The sequence below is a fragment of the Odocoileus virginianus genome, chromosome 2 (genome assembly GCF_023699985.2).
Source record: "Odocoileus virginianus isolate 20LAN1187 ecotype Illinois chromosome 2, Ovbor_1.2, whole genome shotgun sequence".
In the NCBI taxonomy this organism is placed as follows: Eukaryota; Metazoa; Chordata; class Mammalia; order Artiodactyla; family Cervidae; genus Odocoileus; species Odocoileus virginianus.
In genome coordinates, this window is record NC_069675.1 from 18,495,473 (window position 1) to 18,514,860 (window position 19,388).

General features: G+C 45.0%; 1 protein-coding gene across 3 annotated transcripts in view; it reads left to right on the forward strand.

Annotated features, from left to right (window-relative positions):
* Positions 1-19,388, forward strand: part of VIT (vitrin) — a 119,061-nt gene that overhangs the window by 84,745 nt on the left and 14,928 nt on the right. For 2 of the 3 annotated variants that reach the window (XM_070476818.1, XM_070476827.1), the window contains 3 exons: positions 94-141; positions 1,611-1,673; positions 8,808-8,955. In XM_070476818.1, the coding sequence (XP_070332919.1) occupies positions 94-141; positions 1,611-1,673; positions 8,808-8,955 (259 nt within the window). The remainder of the gene's footprint in view (positions 1-93; positions 142-1,610; positions 1,674-8,807; positions 8,956-19,388) is intronic. The other variant, XM_070476824.1, reaches the window with a different exon arrangement.

Below are 19,388 nucleotides of genomic sequence, written 5' to 3' on the forward strand. Positions count from 1 at the left end.
ATTAGAAAATGTCATCAGCCTAGCAGTTCACTTGAGGGCTTCTGCTGGTTCCATCTAACTAATGAGTTTGTTTTTTTCTTTAATTCTGAAAAGCAGGGGAACCTGCCTTGTGGAAACCTGAACCGGTCCTTCTCGATGCAGGTAATAATATACAGCCCATCCTTCTGGCCATGACTAGATCGAGATTCTCAGGATTATAGCAGACGGCAGAGGGGTCAAGCTCTGCGACAGAAGACTCCTCTGGTGTCACCACCAACGTTAGATGTCTGGTGGCCAGGCAAAGGGCCCCCTGAAACCCCCACGGGGAGGACTGGGTCAGGGATAAGACTGGATTCACAGAGAGGGGAGGAAATGTGAAGACAGGAGGCAGTGAGTTCCCAGCCCCCAAGATGGGTTAGACCCTCACTTAACTTCCTTCTATTTCTTCTTCCTTCTTTGCAAATGGGATTCAGGTTTTTTCTTCACATGAATGAATGTTGTTCCCTATTTGCTACATTCAGTGTTTAAAGCTCCAACAGCAAACAGTCTTCCGACTCTTGGTGCAAGGGGAGATTTTGCTGGTTTGGGGGCAGGGGGGTATGGAGGAGAGGACTCGGGCCTCTGGACGTGTATTTCTTCCCCTCCCAGGACTCCTGGCTGAGAAATGCCATTAGTGAATTTTTAAAATGATTTGAGGAAGTGGGATGAGCAAGCTGACCTTTAATGGGAAGATGAAATCATGTGCTTTGCAAATTGGAAAAACTAACAAAGCCAGCAGAAAGCTCACCCCAGCCAAGAGTGGAGTCCTGAGCACCTTCCTCCATGGAGGTGGGGGACTCTTGGCGGGCGTTCCCCAGCATCCCAGAAACAGGAGACTCACTTCCGGTGCTGCACTTACACTCTGCCCAGAAACTCATTGGCCTTTCTAAGCCTTAAAAGACTATTGTCTTTACTTCCTTATATATTTGCGACTGTGGCTCCCCGGTAAACAGCTCTAAAGAAAACCCTGAAGCCGAAATTCCGCTCACAAACACACACACCCTCTCAAAGCACTAAGTCCTTTTCTATGTGCATCTGTTCTCAGACTGCAGGAGGGGACAGGCTGCAGCGTAGACCCTCTTGTTTGTTGGAGCTGCCAGTATCTCCTCTCTTCTCCGGTCTACACCCAACCCTGTCCTTGGTCTCACTCATCTTTGTTCATCAACTCAGTCACTGAATATTGACTGAGGGCCACAGGGAAGGTTTATGCGATGGGTGAGACTCAACCCCGACCTCAAGATTTTCAGAATTGTTTGGAGGGATAATTTACACTGGCAAAGTGCTTCATGCTTTCAGATAAGGAGGCTAAAGCTCAGATAGATTAAGCTAAGGGGCTGTAGGGGACAGATCTGAACTCACCTGACTTCAAATGCCCCTAAGCACCCAGAGGAGTGCTGTGTCTCTATTGCACTGTCCGTAAATATTCATTCCTTCTTATCTCCTCAGATGGGGGTGGTATGGAGAAGAGCACAGTTAGCAGTAAGCCCAGCCCCTGGAACTGAGTGTGAATATCCATTTTGTCCCCATCCCTGGGGTGAGGCCAGATGCTTCCTGTTCTTGTAAGTCACCAAAAGTTTTACTGCTCTTTCCAGGATTTGTTCCAAAAGAAGAATTAAGCACACAGTCTTTGGAGCCAGCATCCCAGGGAGATCCAAGTAAGTTAATTGACAACTAGAAACCCCTAGTGGCTTTGACATCTGATCTGCTCTCTCTCCCCTCTGCCCACTCAGTCCCACCCACACCCGCCTCTCTCCTACCCTGGATCTATTTATCTCTCTTCTGTCACTTTGTTCTAAAGGAAAAGGGAAGCTTCTGAAGGATTTAAACTATCTGTGTGCAAGAGGGGGAGAGGATCAGATGTTTAAAATGTCACTATGGCAACAGGGTGGGTGGAATGGGGAGACAAGAGTGGATGAAAGGAGACCGGCTTGCCAGTGAGGATGGAGGTCTGCAGAGATGATGGTACCAAGCTCGGGTGGGAAGCATAAATGGAGAGAAATGGGCAAATCCAAGAGACAGAGAAATAAGAAGCTAGAGGGGTGGAGGCGAAGACAGGGAGCAATTAAAGATGAGCTGGAGCTCATGGCAACTGGAGCCACCATGAGGACCACTGGAGTTGGAACAGGTTGGGGCAGGAAAGCATTTCTATCTATCATCTTCTATAAGACATTCAGTCTAGCAGAGAGTTGGCTACCCTGACATACAGAAACAACAGTCCAGCTGAAAATTTAGAGTTGGAAGATGATGAGGGCAAAACCAAGGTTTTGAGAACTGAAAGTGTGACCCAGGGAGACAGGTTACAGTAAGAAGAAACAGGGGACTTAAACCTGAAGATCTTTGATACTGACTGGGTGGAAGAGAAACCACCCAAGGATACAAGAAAGAAAGCAGAGACAAAGAGGGAAACCAGGAGGCAGCTGTGTGTTGCAAGCATCTGCAAATTCCCCCAGAATGCCGTGACAAGTCAGTCACCAATGGGCTGCGAGTCTCAACTCAGCTATATGTGAGAATCACCTGCAGACATCTTCAAAAATGAAAGATACCAATTCTTGCCTCATACCTACTGAACCTGTCTCCCTTGATTTTGCCACTCAGAGTGTGGTCTGAGGACCAGCAGCATCAGGCATCACCTGGGAGCTTGTTAGAAATGCACACTCTCAGGGTCCACCCCAGACCTACTGAATCAAGCAATTCCTTTGCACATTAACCCTTGAGAAGCACCACCTAGAGTGATTCTCAGTCATCTTTATTTGTTGAAGCTGCATAAGGAACTCAGATATTTATCCAGGGTTAAAAAACACTGGCCTAATATATTGGTCAACACAAAGCATTCATCTATAAAATAGCACCAAGTTGAAGAAAACCAAAGCAATTAAGAAAATTGGTATATTGATTCCTGCAGACACTCTGTCTTACCTTTCCTTCCTCCTCTTCCATCCTCAGTGAGCATAATAAATCGCTCATGCTGAACACTTCATAACCCAGTTCTGTCCCTTTGTATTGACACTGTCATCTTCACATCAGCATGTTTTCATCTTAATGTGAGAAAGCCACTAAGGTCTCAGTGAGCACATGCCCCGAGCATGAGCCATTGTCATTCAAACATTCTGGGATACAAATCAAACTACAATGAGGTATCATCTTATACTCATCAGAATGACCATCATAAAAAAATCTACAATCAATAAATGCTGGAGAGGGTGTAGAAAAAAGGGAACCCTCCTGCACTGCTGGGAATGTAAATTGATACAGCCACTATGGAAAACAGTATGGAGGTGCCTTTAAAAACTAAACATAGGACTAACATATGACCAAGCAATCCTACTCCTGGGCATATATCTAGAGAAAACCATAATTGAAACAGATACATGCACCCCAGTGCCCATTGCAGTGCTATTTACAACAGCCAGGACACAGAAGCAACCTAAATCTCCATCAACAAAGGAATGGATACAGAAGATATAGTACATATATGCAATGGAATATCACTCAGCCATTAAAAAGGAATGAAACTGTGCCATTTGCAGAGACGTGGATGGACACAAAGACAGTCATACAGAGTGAAGTCAGAAAAACAAATATATTAATGCATATATATGCAATCTAGAAAAATGGTATAGATCATCTTATTTGCAAAGCAGAAATAGAGACACAGACATATTGGAATTGACATATACAGATTATTGATACTATGTATTAAGTTGATAACTAATGAGCACCTGCTGTATAGTGCAGGGAATTCACTGCTTTGTGGTGACCTAAATGGGAAGGAAATCCAAAAAGAGGGGATATATGCAAATATATTGCTGATTCACTTTGCTGTTAGCAGAAACTAACACAACATTGTAAAGCAACTGTACTCCAATAAAAATGAATTTTAAAAAATTATTGGAAAAGAGGAGTAAAGTTAACCCATTTCAGCCATTATGCTGAGTGAAGAGAACGGGGTAAATAGATAAACATTTCACTTCTTAAAACCTGTGAAATCAATTTATCAATCCTGAACATAGCTCAAGATGTAAGAAATAAGGAGAAAAAAATGGTCTAGGAAGAACCAAAATAGATGCTACAAAATCCATGTACTCTTGTTTGGCCCTTACTCTAATTAAGTTTTTCTTTTCTCTAAATTTAAAAAAAAAAAAAAAAAAAGGATTTTCATTTTAAAAGGCATATTGAACTACGCTGCTGACATCTGAAAGAAAAACTTCTCTTCAGGAGTGCTTCTCAAACTTTTTAATGTGCACATCAGTAACCTGGGGATCTTGCTAAACTGGGATCTGATTCTACATGTCCAGGTGGAGCCCGGGCGTCCGCATTTCCACCCCGCATTCTGTTGGTGCCGGTCGGCGGCAAGCCCCAAAGAGCACCACTGCCACCTGCTGGCGGCAATTCACATCACAAGCCTGGACCTAGGAAAGAGCAGGAATAGCCCTGTTTGGGAAACACGCCAAGCCATAGAGTAGTTCCGCTGTTCTTTTGCTTGATTCTTGAATTTCAGACAGTTCAGTTCAGTCGCTAAGTTGTGGCCGACTCGTTGCGACCCCATGGACTGCAGCATGCCAGGCTTCCCTGTCCATCACCAACTCCCGGAGCTTACTTAAACTACTCTCCATCGAGTCAGTGATGCCATCCAACCATCTCATCCTCTGTCTTCCCCTTTGCCTCCTGCCTTCAATCTTTCCCAGCATCAGGGTCTTTTCCAATGAGTCAGTTCTTCACTTCAGGTGGTCAAAGCATTAGAACTTCAGCTTCAGCATCAGTCCTTCCAATGAACACCCAGGACTGATCTCCTTTAGGATGGACTGGTCGGATTTCCTTGCAGTCCAAGGGACTCTCAAGAGTCTTCTCCAACACCACAGTTCAAAAGCATCAATTCTTTGGTGCTCAGCTTTCTTTGTAGTCCAACTCTCACATCCATACATGACTGCTGGAAAAAGCATAGCTTTAACTAGACGGACCTTTGTTGGCAAAGTAATGTCTCTGCTTTTTAATATGCTGCCTAGGTTGGTCATATCTTTTCTTCCAAGGAGTGACTTTTAATTTCATGGCTGCAGTCACCATCTGCAGTGATTTTGGAGCCCAAGAAAATAAAGTCTCTCACTGTTTCCACTGTTCCGCCATCTATTTGCCATGAAGTAAAGGGCCTGGATGCCATGATCTTTGTTTTCTGAATGTTGAGCTTTAAGCCAACTTTTTCATTCTCCTCTTTCACTTTCATCAAGAGGCTCTTTAGTTCTTCTTCGCTTTCTGCCATAATGGTGGTGTCATCTGCATATCTGAGGTTGTTGATATTTCTCCTGGTAATCTTGATTCCAGCTTGTGCTTCATCCAGCCCAGCATTTCGCATGATGTACTCTGCATATAAATAAGCAGGGTGACAATATACAGTTTTGACGTACTCCTTTCCAGATTTGGAACCAATCTGTTGTTCCATGTCCAGTTCTAACTGTTGCTTCTTGACATGTATACAGATTTCTCAGGAGGCAGGTAAGGTAGTCTGGTATTCCCATCTCTTTAAGAATTTTCCATAGTTTATTGTGATTCACACAGTCAAAGACTTTGGCATAGTCAATAAAACAGCAGTAGATGTTTTTCTGGAACTCTCGCTTTTTCAATGATCCAGTGGACGTTGGCAATTTGATCTCTGGTTCCTCTGCCTTTTCTAAATCCAGCTTGAACATCTGGAAGTTCTTGGTTCACATACTGTTGAAGACTTGCTTGGAGTATTTTGAGCATTACTTTACTGGCATGTGAAATTAGTGCAATTGTGCAGTAGTTTGAACATTCTTTTGCATTGCCTTTCTTTGGGATTGGAATGAAAACGGACCTTTTCCAGTCCTGTGGCCACTGCTGAGTTTTCCAAATTTTCTGGCATATTGAGTGCAGCACTTTCACAGCATCATCCTTTAGGATTTGAAATAGCTCAACTGGAATTCCATCACCTCAACTATCTTTGTTCGTAGCGATGCTTCCTAAGGTCCACTTGACTTCTCATTCCAGGATGTCTGGCTCTAGGTGAGTGATCACACCATCATGGTTATCTGGGTCATGAGGATCTTTTTTGTATAGTTCTTCTGTGTGTTGTTGCCACCTCTTCTTAATATCTTCTGCTTCTGCTGTAAGTCATATGTTATAAGTCATACGGTCATAGCAAACACCCTCTTCCAACAACACAAGAGAAGACTCTACACATGGACATCACCAGATGGTCAATACTGAAATCAGGTTGATTATATTCTTTGCAGCCAAAGATGGAGAAGCTCTATACAGTCAGCAAAAACAAGACCAGGAGCTGACTGTGCCTCAGATCATAAACTCCTTATTGCCAAATTCAGACTTAAAGAAAATAGGGAAAACCACTAAACCATTCAGGTATGACCAAATCAAATACCTTACAATTATACAGTGGAAGTGACAAACAGATTCAAGGGATTAGATCTAATAGATAGAGTGCCTGAAGAACTGTGGATGGAGGTTCATGACATTGTACAGGAGGCAGTGATCAAGACCATCCCCAAGAAAAAGAAATGCAAAAAGGCAAAATGGTTTCTGAGGAGACCTTACAAATAGCTGAGAAAAAAAGAGAAGTGAAAGGCAAAGGAGAAAAGGAAAGATAGACCCATTTGAATGCAGAGTTCCAAAGAATAGCAAGGAGAGATAAGAAAGCTTCCTTGGTTGTCAATGCAAAGAAATAGAGGAAAACAACAGAATGGGAAAGACTAGAGATCTCTTCAAAAAAAATTAGAGATACCAAGGGAACATTCTTGACTTTAGTGGCATCTTTAAACTTCACTTCTTGATTTCATTTGCTTCTTCCAATCTTCATCTCAAGGATCATGCTTGGGCATAGGCAGTTTGGAGGCAGCAAAGGACTGGGTAGCCAGCTGAATGAGAAGAGTTGGCAGGCCCCAACATCCTGGCAGACAGGATCTAAAAGCTTACAAGGTCTCCAGGGAGCCCAGGCACTGATTCCAGATGGAGTGAAGTCAGCCAGGCCCAGAGAGGTCCCTTGTCATTACCTACTTCTCTGGTTTTGATTGCCATGCACCACAGCAAGAAAACAAGGCGTTTTCTCAGAACCTTTCCCCTTCATGTCCAGTTCTTAGTATCACTCTTTACTAAGTATTCCTCAACAATTCTGTTTAAAACTGTATCAACTCATGTCCATTTGTTGCTCTCATTAATGTATATATGTGCTATGTGCTCAGTCGCTCAGTTGTGTCCGACTCTTTTGAAATCCCATGGACTGTAGCCCGTCAGGCTCCTCTGTCCATGGGATTCTCCAGGCAGGAATACTGGAGGGGGTAGCCATTCCCTTCTCCAAGGAATCTTCCTGACCCAGGGATAAAACCTGTGTCTCCTGATTTCAGGCAGATTCTTTACAGTCTGAGTCCACACGTTTTCATATATATATATATGAAAACTAGCAGGTGGTGCTAGTGGTAGGAAGTGACAACCCACTCCAGTATTCTTTTTTTTTTCATTTATTTTTATTAGTTGGAGGCTAATTACTTTATAATATTGTAGTGGTTTTTGCCACACATTGACATGAATTAGTCATGGATTTACATGTATGTGTTCCCCATCCCAATCCCCCTTCCCACCTCCCTCCCCACCCGATCCCTCTGGGTCTTCCCAGTGCACTAGCCCCAAGCACTTGTCTCATAAATCCAACCTGGAATGGTGATCTGTTTCACCCTTGATGATATACATGTTTTGATGCTGTTCTCTCTAAATATCCCACCCTCGCCTTCTCCCACAGAGTCCAAAAATCTGTTCTGTACATCTGTGTCTCTTTTTCTGTTTTGCATATAGGGTTATCATTACCATCTTTCTAAATTCCATATATATGTGTTAGTATACTGTATTGATCTTTATCTTTCTGGCTTACTTCACTCTGTATAATGGGCTCCAGTTTCATCCATCTCATTAGAACTGATTCAAATGAATTCTTTTTAATGGCTGAGTAATATTCCATTGTGTATATGTACCACAGCTTCCTCATCCATTCATCTGCTGATGGACATCTAGGTTGCTTCCATGTCCTGGCTATTATAAACAGTGCTGCGATGAACATTGGGGTGCATGTCTCTTTCAGATCTGGTTTCCTCAGTGTGTATAACCAGAAGTGGGATTGCTGGATCATATGGCAGTTCTATTTCCAGTTTTTTAAGGAATCTCCACACTGTTTTCCATAGTGGCTGTACTAATTTGCATTCCCACCAACAGTGTAGTAGGGTTCCCTTTTCTCCACACCCTCTCCAGCATTTATTGCTTGTAGACTTTTGGATAGCAGCCATCCTGACTGGCGTGTAATGGTACCTCATTGTGGTTTTGATTTGCATTTCTCTGATAATGCCACTCCAGTATTCTTGCCTGGAGAATCCCATGGACAGAGGAGCCTGGCAGGCTCCAAAGGAGTTGCAAAGTGAGCAATACAACTTAGCAACTGAACACAACAGCTGACATGGTCTGAGCTAGGAAACCATTCTGAGGGCCTTCTTAGACTTGACTTGGAGGTCTGGCTTTTGAAGTATGTAACCGTGGCTAATACAGAGAATTCTACAACAACCATGGAGATAAGTACCAGCCCAAGTATCTGTGATCTTGGCGCCCAGTGAAAATCTGCCGTGAATATAAATAAATAAGTATATCTTGCATCTTGCTACTTTTTTTTTTTAACTCTCTTTTCATTGCAGTCTCAGGCAGCTCTGGCTGAGGAAGAGGGGAGTGGGCGGTGAGCGCAACGAGAGAGCAGCAGAATAACAGAGTCCTTTTCCGCTTCTCAGGCTGCAAAGTTGACTTGTCATTTTTAATTGATGGGAGCTCGAGCATCGGCAAACGTCGATTCCGAATCCAGAAGCAGTTTCTGACCGATGTCGCCCAGACTCTTGACATCGGCCCCGCCGGTCCTCTGATGGGTGTCGTTCAGTACGGGTAAGTGTGGCTCTGAATTCGGAAACCAGGGCATGACCCTTGTTTCATTTTGTGCCAGAAAAGAAAAATATCCATACATCTAGAGCACAGCAGATTCATTCTCTTCCCTGATACAGATGTAGATGAGAGAAACTGAAGCAATCCAGATGCCAGTGAAGAAATCTGAGGCCTCCAGAAGGAGGGACAGGTTAATCAACACTTGAAAGTAAATGGCGTTTGCACTCCTGATTGGTAGAGAGAATATTTGTTTGGAGATTAAGAGAGCTGGGTTCAAGTTTTCGGTTAGCCAATAGCAGGCTGTGTGGCCTTGGGCTAAGGTCTTCACTTCTCTCTCAGGCAATTTCCCTTTCAACCCTGACTCCTCGAGTGTTAGTTTGAGGGGCTCCTGTGTTACCCTAGAGGTGTGTGTGTGCTAAGTCATTTCCGTCGTGTCCAACGCTCTGTGACCGCATGGACTATAGCCCGCCAGGCTCCTCTGTCCAGTGGATTCTCCAGGCAAGAAGACTGAAGTGGGTAGCCGTGCCCTCCTCCAGGGGATCTTCCCAACCCAGAGATTGAATCCAGGTTCTCTTATATCTCCTTCATTGGCAGGCGGGCTCTTTACCACTAGCTGGGAAGACCAAAAACTCTGTAACAGAGGTCTCACTTATGGGTGAGATGCCCAGAAATCATGGTCCTCTAGGTTGAACTTTCTCCTTTCTCCCAATAACCTGAGGCCTCTGCAGTGGTGGTGGGAAAGCTCAGCTGGCAATGGGGAGCACTGCAGGAGGTGGGGGGGGGGGCGTGCAATGGCCCCCAGCAGTCACCTAGCTGACTATCCCCAATTCATTCTACTCTTCTACATAGGATAGAAATTGAGGGCTCATACTGATGTCCACCCTCAACTTTTCTCTTATTGGGGATAATAAATCAATCTTGTTTCACATGCAATAGATTTCTCTTTAAAGCAGATTTACAGATATCAACTGGAAATAAGTAATCAAAAGAGCAAACAAGCTCAAATCTCAAATAATATGTGGCCTTTTGATCAAGAACCATGAAGGGCAGGATAACTGTCTCACTTTCCACAAAGGATCTCAGACACAACCTTCCCCCTTCATCCCCCAGATCTGTAGCTCAGCCTTGGCCTTGGAAACTAACTTAGGCCTTGGTACCTCTTGCTCAGAAGCCGCAGTCACAGCTTATTTGTGCCTCGTGACAAGTTTAAAAAAAAAAAACCTGACAACAGCCAGGAGGTCTCCAAACCCTTCAAACATTTAGAGCAGCATTTTAACCAATGTGGTTATGTCAAAGACACTAGGATATTTAGTTTTGAGATCTCCAAAGGAATAAAAATGTTTTGCTTTCACAAGAACCTATAACATTTGTATTTTTAGAATTAAATTCCAATAACATATATAGCACCACCTTCTATTTCTGTGAAGAAAAATCGCTGAGTTAAGTGGCACTTGTATACAGTCAGAGTCAAATATATAAAAATAACCACTTGCTACAAATGTTAATTCTCAGTGTCAGATGTTCTGGACATTTTATCTTGAAGTAGGAAAATACGTGGTTTTGGCCATTGTTTTCTTGTTTTTCAACACGTCAACCCATTTTCATTCCTGTTTTTCTTTTTTAAAGATAGCAAATGAATAGCAGGCTTCTCTGGGGAGGAAATATAAGTGTTTTAGTGCAGCTGTCCCTGGTCAGTTTATTGAGGGATTTAAAGCTTGGTGTGTCATCTTGCATTAAAAATAGCTGCTTTAAAAGCTGTGTATACCAAAGTTTATAGGATAATATGAAAATAAGGTGATAAATATGTCAAGGAAAAGAAAAATGGCAGGCAGACTGTTTGGTGTGCTGATGGGAACACGGATTAAAGAATAAATGTAGCAGGGTAGGAAAAACAATTCAATAAAGGCTCCTTCCTCTCAAAATAACATTTTCTCCCACTGTGTTCTTAACGTCATCACCATTTACAGGGAAGAGTTTACCTCCACGCTTTTCAATGTCACTTTCTAAAAATACCTTTGCTGTTTATCCTTTTTTCCACCCAGGGTCCTTATTAATTTAAAGCCCTCAAGGGAAATGTGTCTGTTTTCCTTCACTTTCTGCTCACACAAGCCTATCATGGTCTTCGGCCTCAGGGTGGGGTGGAAAGCACAAGGGTGACAGGACATCTTGAATTCTAGCCTTTGCGCCACTGGGTGACCTGAGGCAAATCACTCAGCTTCTCCATGTAAGAGCTGCCGTCGGTGAAGTCCGCGTCAGGCGGAGCGGGTGATTTATTAGGGCTCTGCCAGCCCCATGTTCTGGAATTCAGTGACTGGCTGTGCTAAGAAGACAGCCAATCAATGAACACCGGGCGAACCCACTTGGAAGCGCTTCCTCTCCCTTCCAGCCTCGGGCTCTGAATAGGTGGGTGAGTGACGAGCAATGAAACAATGGCGGCACCGAGGTTAGACGTCCGTCGGGGGAACAAAATCAGCTGGGGAAAAGCACTCGGAGGGTGAAATGAGGCCGAAGGGGAAATCCACGCACCCAGAAGTAAAAGCTGAAAATGCTTTTATTTCTGCTCTGGGGAGGGTGTGGGGCAGGGAATGCGGAGGGGCAGAGGTCGACGCAGAGCTGAGGTCAGTGTTTCTGGAAGAGGGCTCACCAGTGCTTGGCTGGCTGGGAATCTGGTCCCGTTCCTGGTCCTTTGGGGTCTCACTGGATTCTAGTACCCACGTCACGACCCGTCACTGGGGATCAGCCCCCTTCTCTCAGAATCGCAGCGCAGTGGAGCCCTAGACACCTCATGCTTCCACCTCATGTTACAGTAAGGAAACGGGCTCTAAAAGAAACGCCCACCCGGCTGAGAACAAGCTCCAGAGGCGAGGCTGGGAAGGAGCCGGCGGAGGCGGGAGGACTTGGAGCTCCCTATTCCTCCTCTCGGGCCTCTGACTCCGGGGGCGCTGCCCTGGGTACACGTGAAAGATTCCCCCAGAACATTCTTTCGCCTGGTTTTCCGTAGAGCTGAGGCAGAACTTAGACTTTTGAATTTGGGATTTAGAAGCCTCATACTATGAACAGGAAATAGAAGGCAAATAAATAAGAAATAAAAATAACGAGAAGCAGAACATTGGCCTGATGCACAAAATGCAGAGCTTGTTTCGCCTGCGGGTCCCTAAGATACTTCCGGTACAGGAGACCGGAAACCAGCCCAGGCAGGCAGGCGAAAGGAGGGTGATGTCACAGGATTGGCGGGTCACTGGGCCCCTCCCTCCTTCTTCCCTGCGTCTCCTCGGCTCTCTGCTTGTCCTCGCTGGCCTTCCTCCCAGTGGCCCAGCACATCCCCTGCCAGGCTCATGGCTTCTGCCCCTTTCTGTAACTTCCCCTTTCACTGGCTGGGTTCCTACTTCTGGTCCAGGCCAGGGGGAGCTCTTCAGCCCGGGTGGTGCCCACCTTCTCCGTCTCCCACATCCCCTCTGCACAGGCAGAGGCTTGGAACCCAAGATCGGGTTACCTTTCAGCAACCGCAGCGTTCCTTCCACAGTCATCACGCACCTCCAGTAAGAGAGTCCACATTCGATGCAGACCCAGAGAGGTTGAGTGACTTCCCTCAGAATACACAGCTAATGCTTGACCACTAGGGAGAGGACAGATATTAAATCTTGGGTTAATCTCTGAAATGTGAAACCAAATTGACTTCAGAGATTTTGCTTCTCTGCCAAGAGAGCTCCTGATGACTGAAGTTTTCCACCAAACTGAGGACTGAGGCCCCGTTGAAGAAAAGGCCAAGGACCAAGCCCTCATTTTGCACACGTGGTCTCATTTTAGAATTAAGCAGCCAACAGGCTTGTGGTTGCGCTTAAGACCAATGGGAACACTAAGAGGCTAGATGAAAGAATGGCCAGACAAGTAGCTATTTGGTGAACTCAAGCAAACAGAATGGTGAAGCCAAGCAGGTTACATTTTAGCTGCTGCCTGGATCCACGGGTGCTGAATGCCCTCCGGACCTTCAATATAATGTCTTCATCCCCAGTTTCAGTACAAATGGAACAGAATTGTACATGTTCTTCTGAACTTTGTAATCAACCCCAGGGTACCAACACTGGAAAACAAGCTATAGAATAAAGCAAAATATTGGTTGTTCTTCCTTTCAAAATGAAATCCTTTTCTTTGCTCATGGTTCTCTGACAGGTGCCCTGTGTTTTAGCTCAAAGTTGGGCTGCATTTCCTTACTTTACTTCTTAGCCCACCCAACTCAGCCCGGACTGAACACCCTCAGTCACATTCAGCTGAGTCTCCCTTCCTGCCCCCCAAAAGCAGGAAGGATGCTCAGAGGCTCCCGTGGACCAGCTGAGCCGTCCAGTGTGGGGCAACCAGAGTCGGGGGAAGAAACCAGGTGTTGGGTGTGGTTGCGATGGGCAGAATAATGGCTGCCAAGCTGCCCATGTCTGACTCCCTGGAATCCATGGCTGTGATAACTCACTGAGGCAACAACCTTCCTGGCTGTGTGGAATGAACTCACTGGTTTCCCATGAAACAGCAAAAACTGGCTTCATCAGGAGACCTATCATTTCCAGCAACATATCAGAAGCAGAAATCCCTATTATAAGAAACATTTTGGCCCTTTTTTCACGCAACTTAAGACGGAAACAGAAATGTAAACAGAATGATCCTCACAACCAAGACCGACTGAGCTGACGGCTGCTGCGTGTTCAAAACCCGATGCTATACTTACTAGGTCCAGTGCAGAGCCCCCACCAAGATATTCCATCAGAGCCAGAGGGGCTTGGAGCTGTGATTAAAGTCAAGGACCCTGAGATGGGGAGACTGTCCTGGATGCCCAGGTGTCCCAGTCTAATCACTTGGGTGCTTAAAAGCAGAGAACCCTTCCCAGCTATTATCCGTTGAGGGAGATGTGACTACGGAAGAGGCTCAGAAAGAGCGACGGCTGGCTCTGAAGGTGGAGGAGAAGGACCCCAACCAAGAAACACGTGCTGGAAAAGACCAGGCAATGATGGTCTCCAAGAGCCTTTGAAAGGGAGCATGGCTCTGCTGGGGAGAGCCCCGGCGGGCTGCTGACCTCCAGAGCTGTAAACTGGTAAGTGTGTTGGTTCGGCCACTAAGTTTGCAACAGAAATAGGCAACTGCTACACTTGGCAAGGAGGACCCTTCTGTCACGTTTTCTTGAGTTTGCAGCACACGAAGGAATGAGCGGGTTTGGGGCACGAGCCCCCTCAGGAGGGGGCCTGGGAGATGCTTGGCATCACAGGACCCCAGAGCAGGAAGGGGCTGCCTGGTCCCGACGTCACCAGGGGAGTTTTTAGAAATGCTGATGCCTGGGCACTATCCCAGACCTATTAACCTGGAATTTGGCAAATACCCAGAAGCTAGTATGTTAATCTGTAGCCAAGGTGAGAATCACTAACCCCCAGAGAGGGGAAGGGCAGCTCGGCTTCCCTGGAAAGAGGGCGGCACCCAGCAGAGCTCGGGTCTCTCCAACCCCTGCCCCACCCACTCCTCGAGCCCTCCGTCTACACTCCCTGTAGAGGAAGCAACAGGACCCAGAACAGCTGCCTGTCTCCCTGGAAGGGCTCTCCAGGGCCTACGGGCACGTGCAAAGACCTCTCGGCCCCTCTTCTTTCAAGGCAGGTGAACCCTTGAGCCACACGCCTCAGGGACACAGTCTCGAGGCTGAGTGAGCTGGGAATACAATTTACACAAGGATCTGATGCTTTTCTGTTCCCACCACAAAGTTCTCCCGGGGGGACAGAGGAAACAGACTGCCCTTGTCTCATGCCTTTTCTACTTGGACGGGTTTCCCTTGACCCTGCAGTTCACATCACCAGGGCTTCTCTGGGGGCCCCCCATCCATGCCATGCTGAGATTATTCTCCCTAGATCCCTGGACCATTCTGCTAGAGAAGCAGACGGCCACTCTTGTGCACATTAGAACTACTTGGGGAACATTTGAAAATCCCAATGCCCAAAACTGGGCTGTGCTGTTATCTGGTGACCCCTGTGCCCTGGGACTCTCCCATCTCCCCCCAGGTCACCAGCCTAGGGCTTCAGGAGCCCCATTCTCCCTCCTCTCTGCCTTTCTGCACCTTCTGCAGACTTATTTATTCTCCCCTCTTCCCCATATCACTGGCAGCCCCACTGCTTATGTTCATGATTCTTACAACATTCTCTAAGACAGAGGTCCCCAGTCTCCGGGCCATGGACCAGTACTTCCTGTCAGATCAGCAGCGGCATCAGATTAGAAATAAAGTACATAATAAATGTAATGTGCTTGAATCATCTCAAAGCCATTCTCCCCCTTCAAGACACTGCCACTCAAACATGATACACAGTGTCATATGTATGAGACATAGCCTCTCATGAGGCCATGAGAAAAGCAGAACCTCAGACCTCACATCCAATCCACAGAATCTATATTTTTAAAAAATCCCAGGTGGTCCTTGGCTAAGAGGAGACTCTGCCTTGGGCCCGCCGGTGTAATAAACTGCACTCCACTAAAAAAAAAAAAAAAATCTCAGGTGACCGGATGCACAACTGAGTTGGGGAAAGCACCAAACACTGTCTGCTGTCAAGACATTCTATGTCCCTGCACTTATCAAGCCCTGCAGTATAACAGACAGCAAGCTGGAGAGTCCCCTGGCTCCAGAGTAATTCCCAGATCAGCAGAGTACATACCCATATTTCCTCCAGCAGGAACATGCTTGCAGGTTAACTGTGTATTTTTTTGGTGGCAGGTGGAATTATTGTTGCTAATTACCAAAAAAAAAAAAAAAAATAGTCCTCTAAACACAAAATGTGATTATAAGACTCTTCTCCAAATCTCTGATCCTTGGAAATATGAGAAAGGCCAGTATCCTTTCAGAAGGGGTAGTTGTTCTAAGTCCCTCAGCAGGTTGGCCTGGGCCCCTGCATTGACCGTGGCTGCTCAGTCCTTTAAGGGGAGGGACAGAATCATTTCACTCTGAGCTGAGTAATGCCCTCAAGGGACAAGTCCGTCACCCAACCCGCCGCCACCTTAGGCAACCAGAGGTACTCCAGAACATCCTCCTGAGTTCACAGGCATGGTTCAACTCAGTGACTAACTCCATAAATCATCACACTTTAGCATTATGAAAATTAAAAGGCTAAGGACAGTCAATAGAATGAGCTAGGCTCCCACAGTACATGAACTGAGAAATTCCAGATGTTCAAGCTGGATTTAGAAAAAGCAGAGGAACCAGAGATCAAATCGCCAACATCTGTTGGATCATTGTAAAAGCAAGAGAATTCCAGAAAAACATCTACTTCTGCTTCATTGACTACACTAAAGCCTTTGACTGTGTGGATCACAACCAACTGTCAAAAATCTTAAAGAGATGGGAATACCAGACCACCTTACCTGCCTCCTGAGAAACCTGTATGCAGGTCAAAAAGCAACATTTAGAACTGGACATGGAACAATGGACTGATTCCAAATTGGGAAAGGAGTATGTCAAGGCTATATATTGTCACCCTGCTTATTTAACTTATATGGAGAGTACATCATGAGAAATGCTGGGCTGGAAGAAGTACAACCTGAAATCAAGATTGCCGGGAGAAATATCAATAACCTCAGATACACAGGTGGCACCACCCTTATCACAGAAAGCAAAGAGGAACTAAAGAGCCTCTTGATGAGAGTCAAAGAGGAGAGTGAAAAAGTGGTCTTAAAATTCAACATTCAGAAAATGAAGATCATTGCATCCAGTCCCATCACTTCATGGCAAATAGATGGGGAAATAATGGAAACACTAAGAGACTTTATTTTGGGGGGGGGGGCTCCAAAATCACTGCAGATGGTGACTGCAACTATGAAATTAAAAGATGCTTGCTCCTTGGAAGAAAAACTATGACTAACCTAGACAGCATAATAAAAAGCAGAGATGTTACTTTGTCTAGTCAAAGCTATGGTTTTTCCAGTAGTCATGTATGGATGTGAGAGATGGACCATAAATAAAGCTGAGCACTGAAGAATTGATGCTTTTGAACTGTGGTGTTGAAGAAGACTCTTGAGAGTCCCTTGGACAGCCAGGAGATCCAACCAGTCCATCCTAAAGGAAATCAGTCCTGAATATTCATTGGCAGGACTGATGCTGAAGCTCCAATACTTTGGCCACCTGATGTGAAGAACTGACTCATTAGAAAAGATCCTGATGCTGGGAAAGATTGAAGGGAGGAAGAGAAGAGGAAGACAGAGGATGAGATGGCTGGATGGCATCACTGACTCAATGGACATGAGTTTGAGCAAGCTCTGGGAGTTGGTGACAGACCGGGAAGCCTGGCATTCTGCAGTCCATGGGGTTGCAAGGAGTCGGACATGACTGAACAACTGAACTGAAGGATAATCAAGTTGTTCTATTGTAACCTTAAAGTGATGATGCCTTGGAGGAAACAGTTTTGAAAGGTTCTTTCTAAAGGGAATATGACTAGTTAATGTGTTTCTACTGGCATCAAAATTCATTTGAGCTCCAGTGACTCCATGTGACTCCAGTCACTCCATGTGACTGGGGTCCATCAATAGACTTTGGGACTTTAATCAAATGGGAACCTTAGGATTGAAAGGACCTCAGAAGTCCTCTAAAATCCAGGGCTCCCCAAACTTTCCCAAGGATGAGATTCACCTGGATCAGCTTGTTTAAAAAAATCCCCAGCCCAGACATACTGAGTTTCTGCCTCGGGGAGACCTGGTTAAACCTGTGGAGTTTAACAGGGTGCCTCAAGTGAGGCTTGTCATCAGGGAAGTCTGGGGACACTGATGCACCATCCAGCACTCTGCCCCCAGGATTCAGCCTCCCTTGAAATCACTTGTGCCCACCTCCAACAGGCATTCATTCTTCTCACGCTCTTGCAAGATAGTCCTTTCCTATTGCATGAATTCGTCCTTTCTATGAACAGTCAAATGCTGGCTCCCTGTCATTTCTCTTTATTAGTCTTAACGCCTCTTTCCAACATAAAACAATTTGATGTTTTCTTCTTGAGCTATAAACCTCTTTGTTTATTTTCTTCTCTTACTTTCAAAGAAAATCCTTAAGACCCACTGAGGGAAACAAATGTGTTTTCCCTTGATGAGATCTTCTAACAAAATTACAAATTAAAAGATTGCTTACATAAAAATATAGTGGCATATCTCTTTGAACTTTTTAAATAATCTTCAGCTCTGAAAAAGGAACCAGGTAAAGGTATAGGACCACCAGTCCCAAAAAAGTACATATATAGCCATGCGCTCTGATACTGAGAGTGGTCAGTCTGCAGGTTAGAGACTTATCATTCATTCCTATAATTTAATTACATTACATCTTAACAAAGATTTATTGAGTGTTTACCACACTCTAAACACTATGCCATTTGCAGGGGATACTAATGTAAAATTCATCTAAGTGGTTTGATTACATTTGCCTGTTAGTCCCTTGGTGGATGAGCTCTGTGGTTTTGCTCCTAATGGTAATTTTAGCAATTGGAAAGAGTTTCAGCAGTCCTCTGGTCCAACCTTTCAATTCATTAAAAATAAATAAATAACCGTGATAGAGATTCTGTTCTTTGGGACTTCACCAGCTAGTGAGGGAGGTGATATTTTTAACAGAAACAACATTAAATAAAATGAAAAGCATCTATTCATTGGGTATATGAATAGCTCATCTGTCTGCTTCTGAAGATAAATTCGTCTACCTCCATGATGTAATAGGGGGAGAGAGTGATGAGTGTGGGGCTCAGAGGGGGGTGTTCACTTCTACCCAGGATGGTCTAAGGGAGGACATTTGAGATTCCTCCCTCCTTCCTTCCTTTCCATAATTCTCTATTACCCCCTGTATGCCAAGCACCAGGAGAGGAAATACTGGAACGCAGCGCTTGTTCTCAAATAGATTATAGTCAACCTTCATGATTTGTGTGTTCCATAATTGCAAATTCACCTACTTGCTAAAACGTACCTGTATCTCCAAAATCAATACTCCTGGTACTTTGACAGTTGTCTGTGGATGTGCACTGAGGAGGAAGGAGACGCATAACATCCCCAGCTGAGGTCAAACGAGGCAGTGCTCTGCCTTGTTTCAACTCGCGCTGTAAACAATTGTCCTTTTCACAGTCTATTTAGCACCACATTTTCCAGCTATTCATTGATGATTTCACAATTTTAATTGGCCCCAAGTGTAGCACTGAAGTGCTATCCAGTGTTCCAAGCACAAGAAGGCTGTAACGTGCTTAAGGAGAAACCGCAAGTGTTAGATAAACTTCCTTCAGGCAACCAATGCTGCTGGTCATGAGTTCAATGTTAATGAATTGATGATCCAATATATTCAGCAAAAAAAAGAAAAAGGAAATTCATTTATCTGTATGTGAATCTGCTCCAAAAACTGCTAAAATAACTAATGGGAAAATGGCTGAACTTACAAATTCATGAAATGATGACTACTTTTTTTTTAAGTA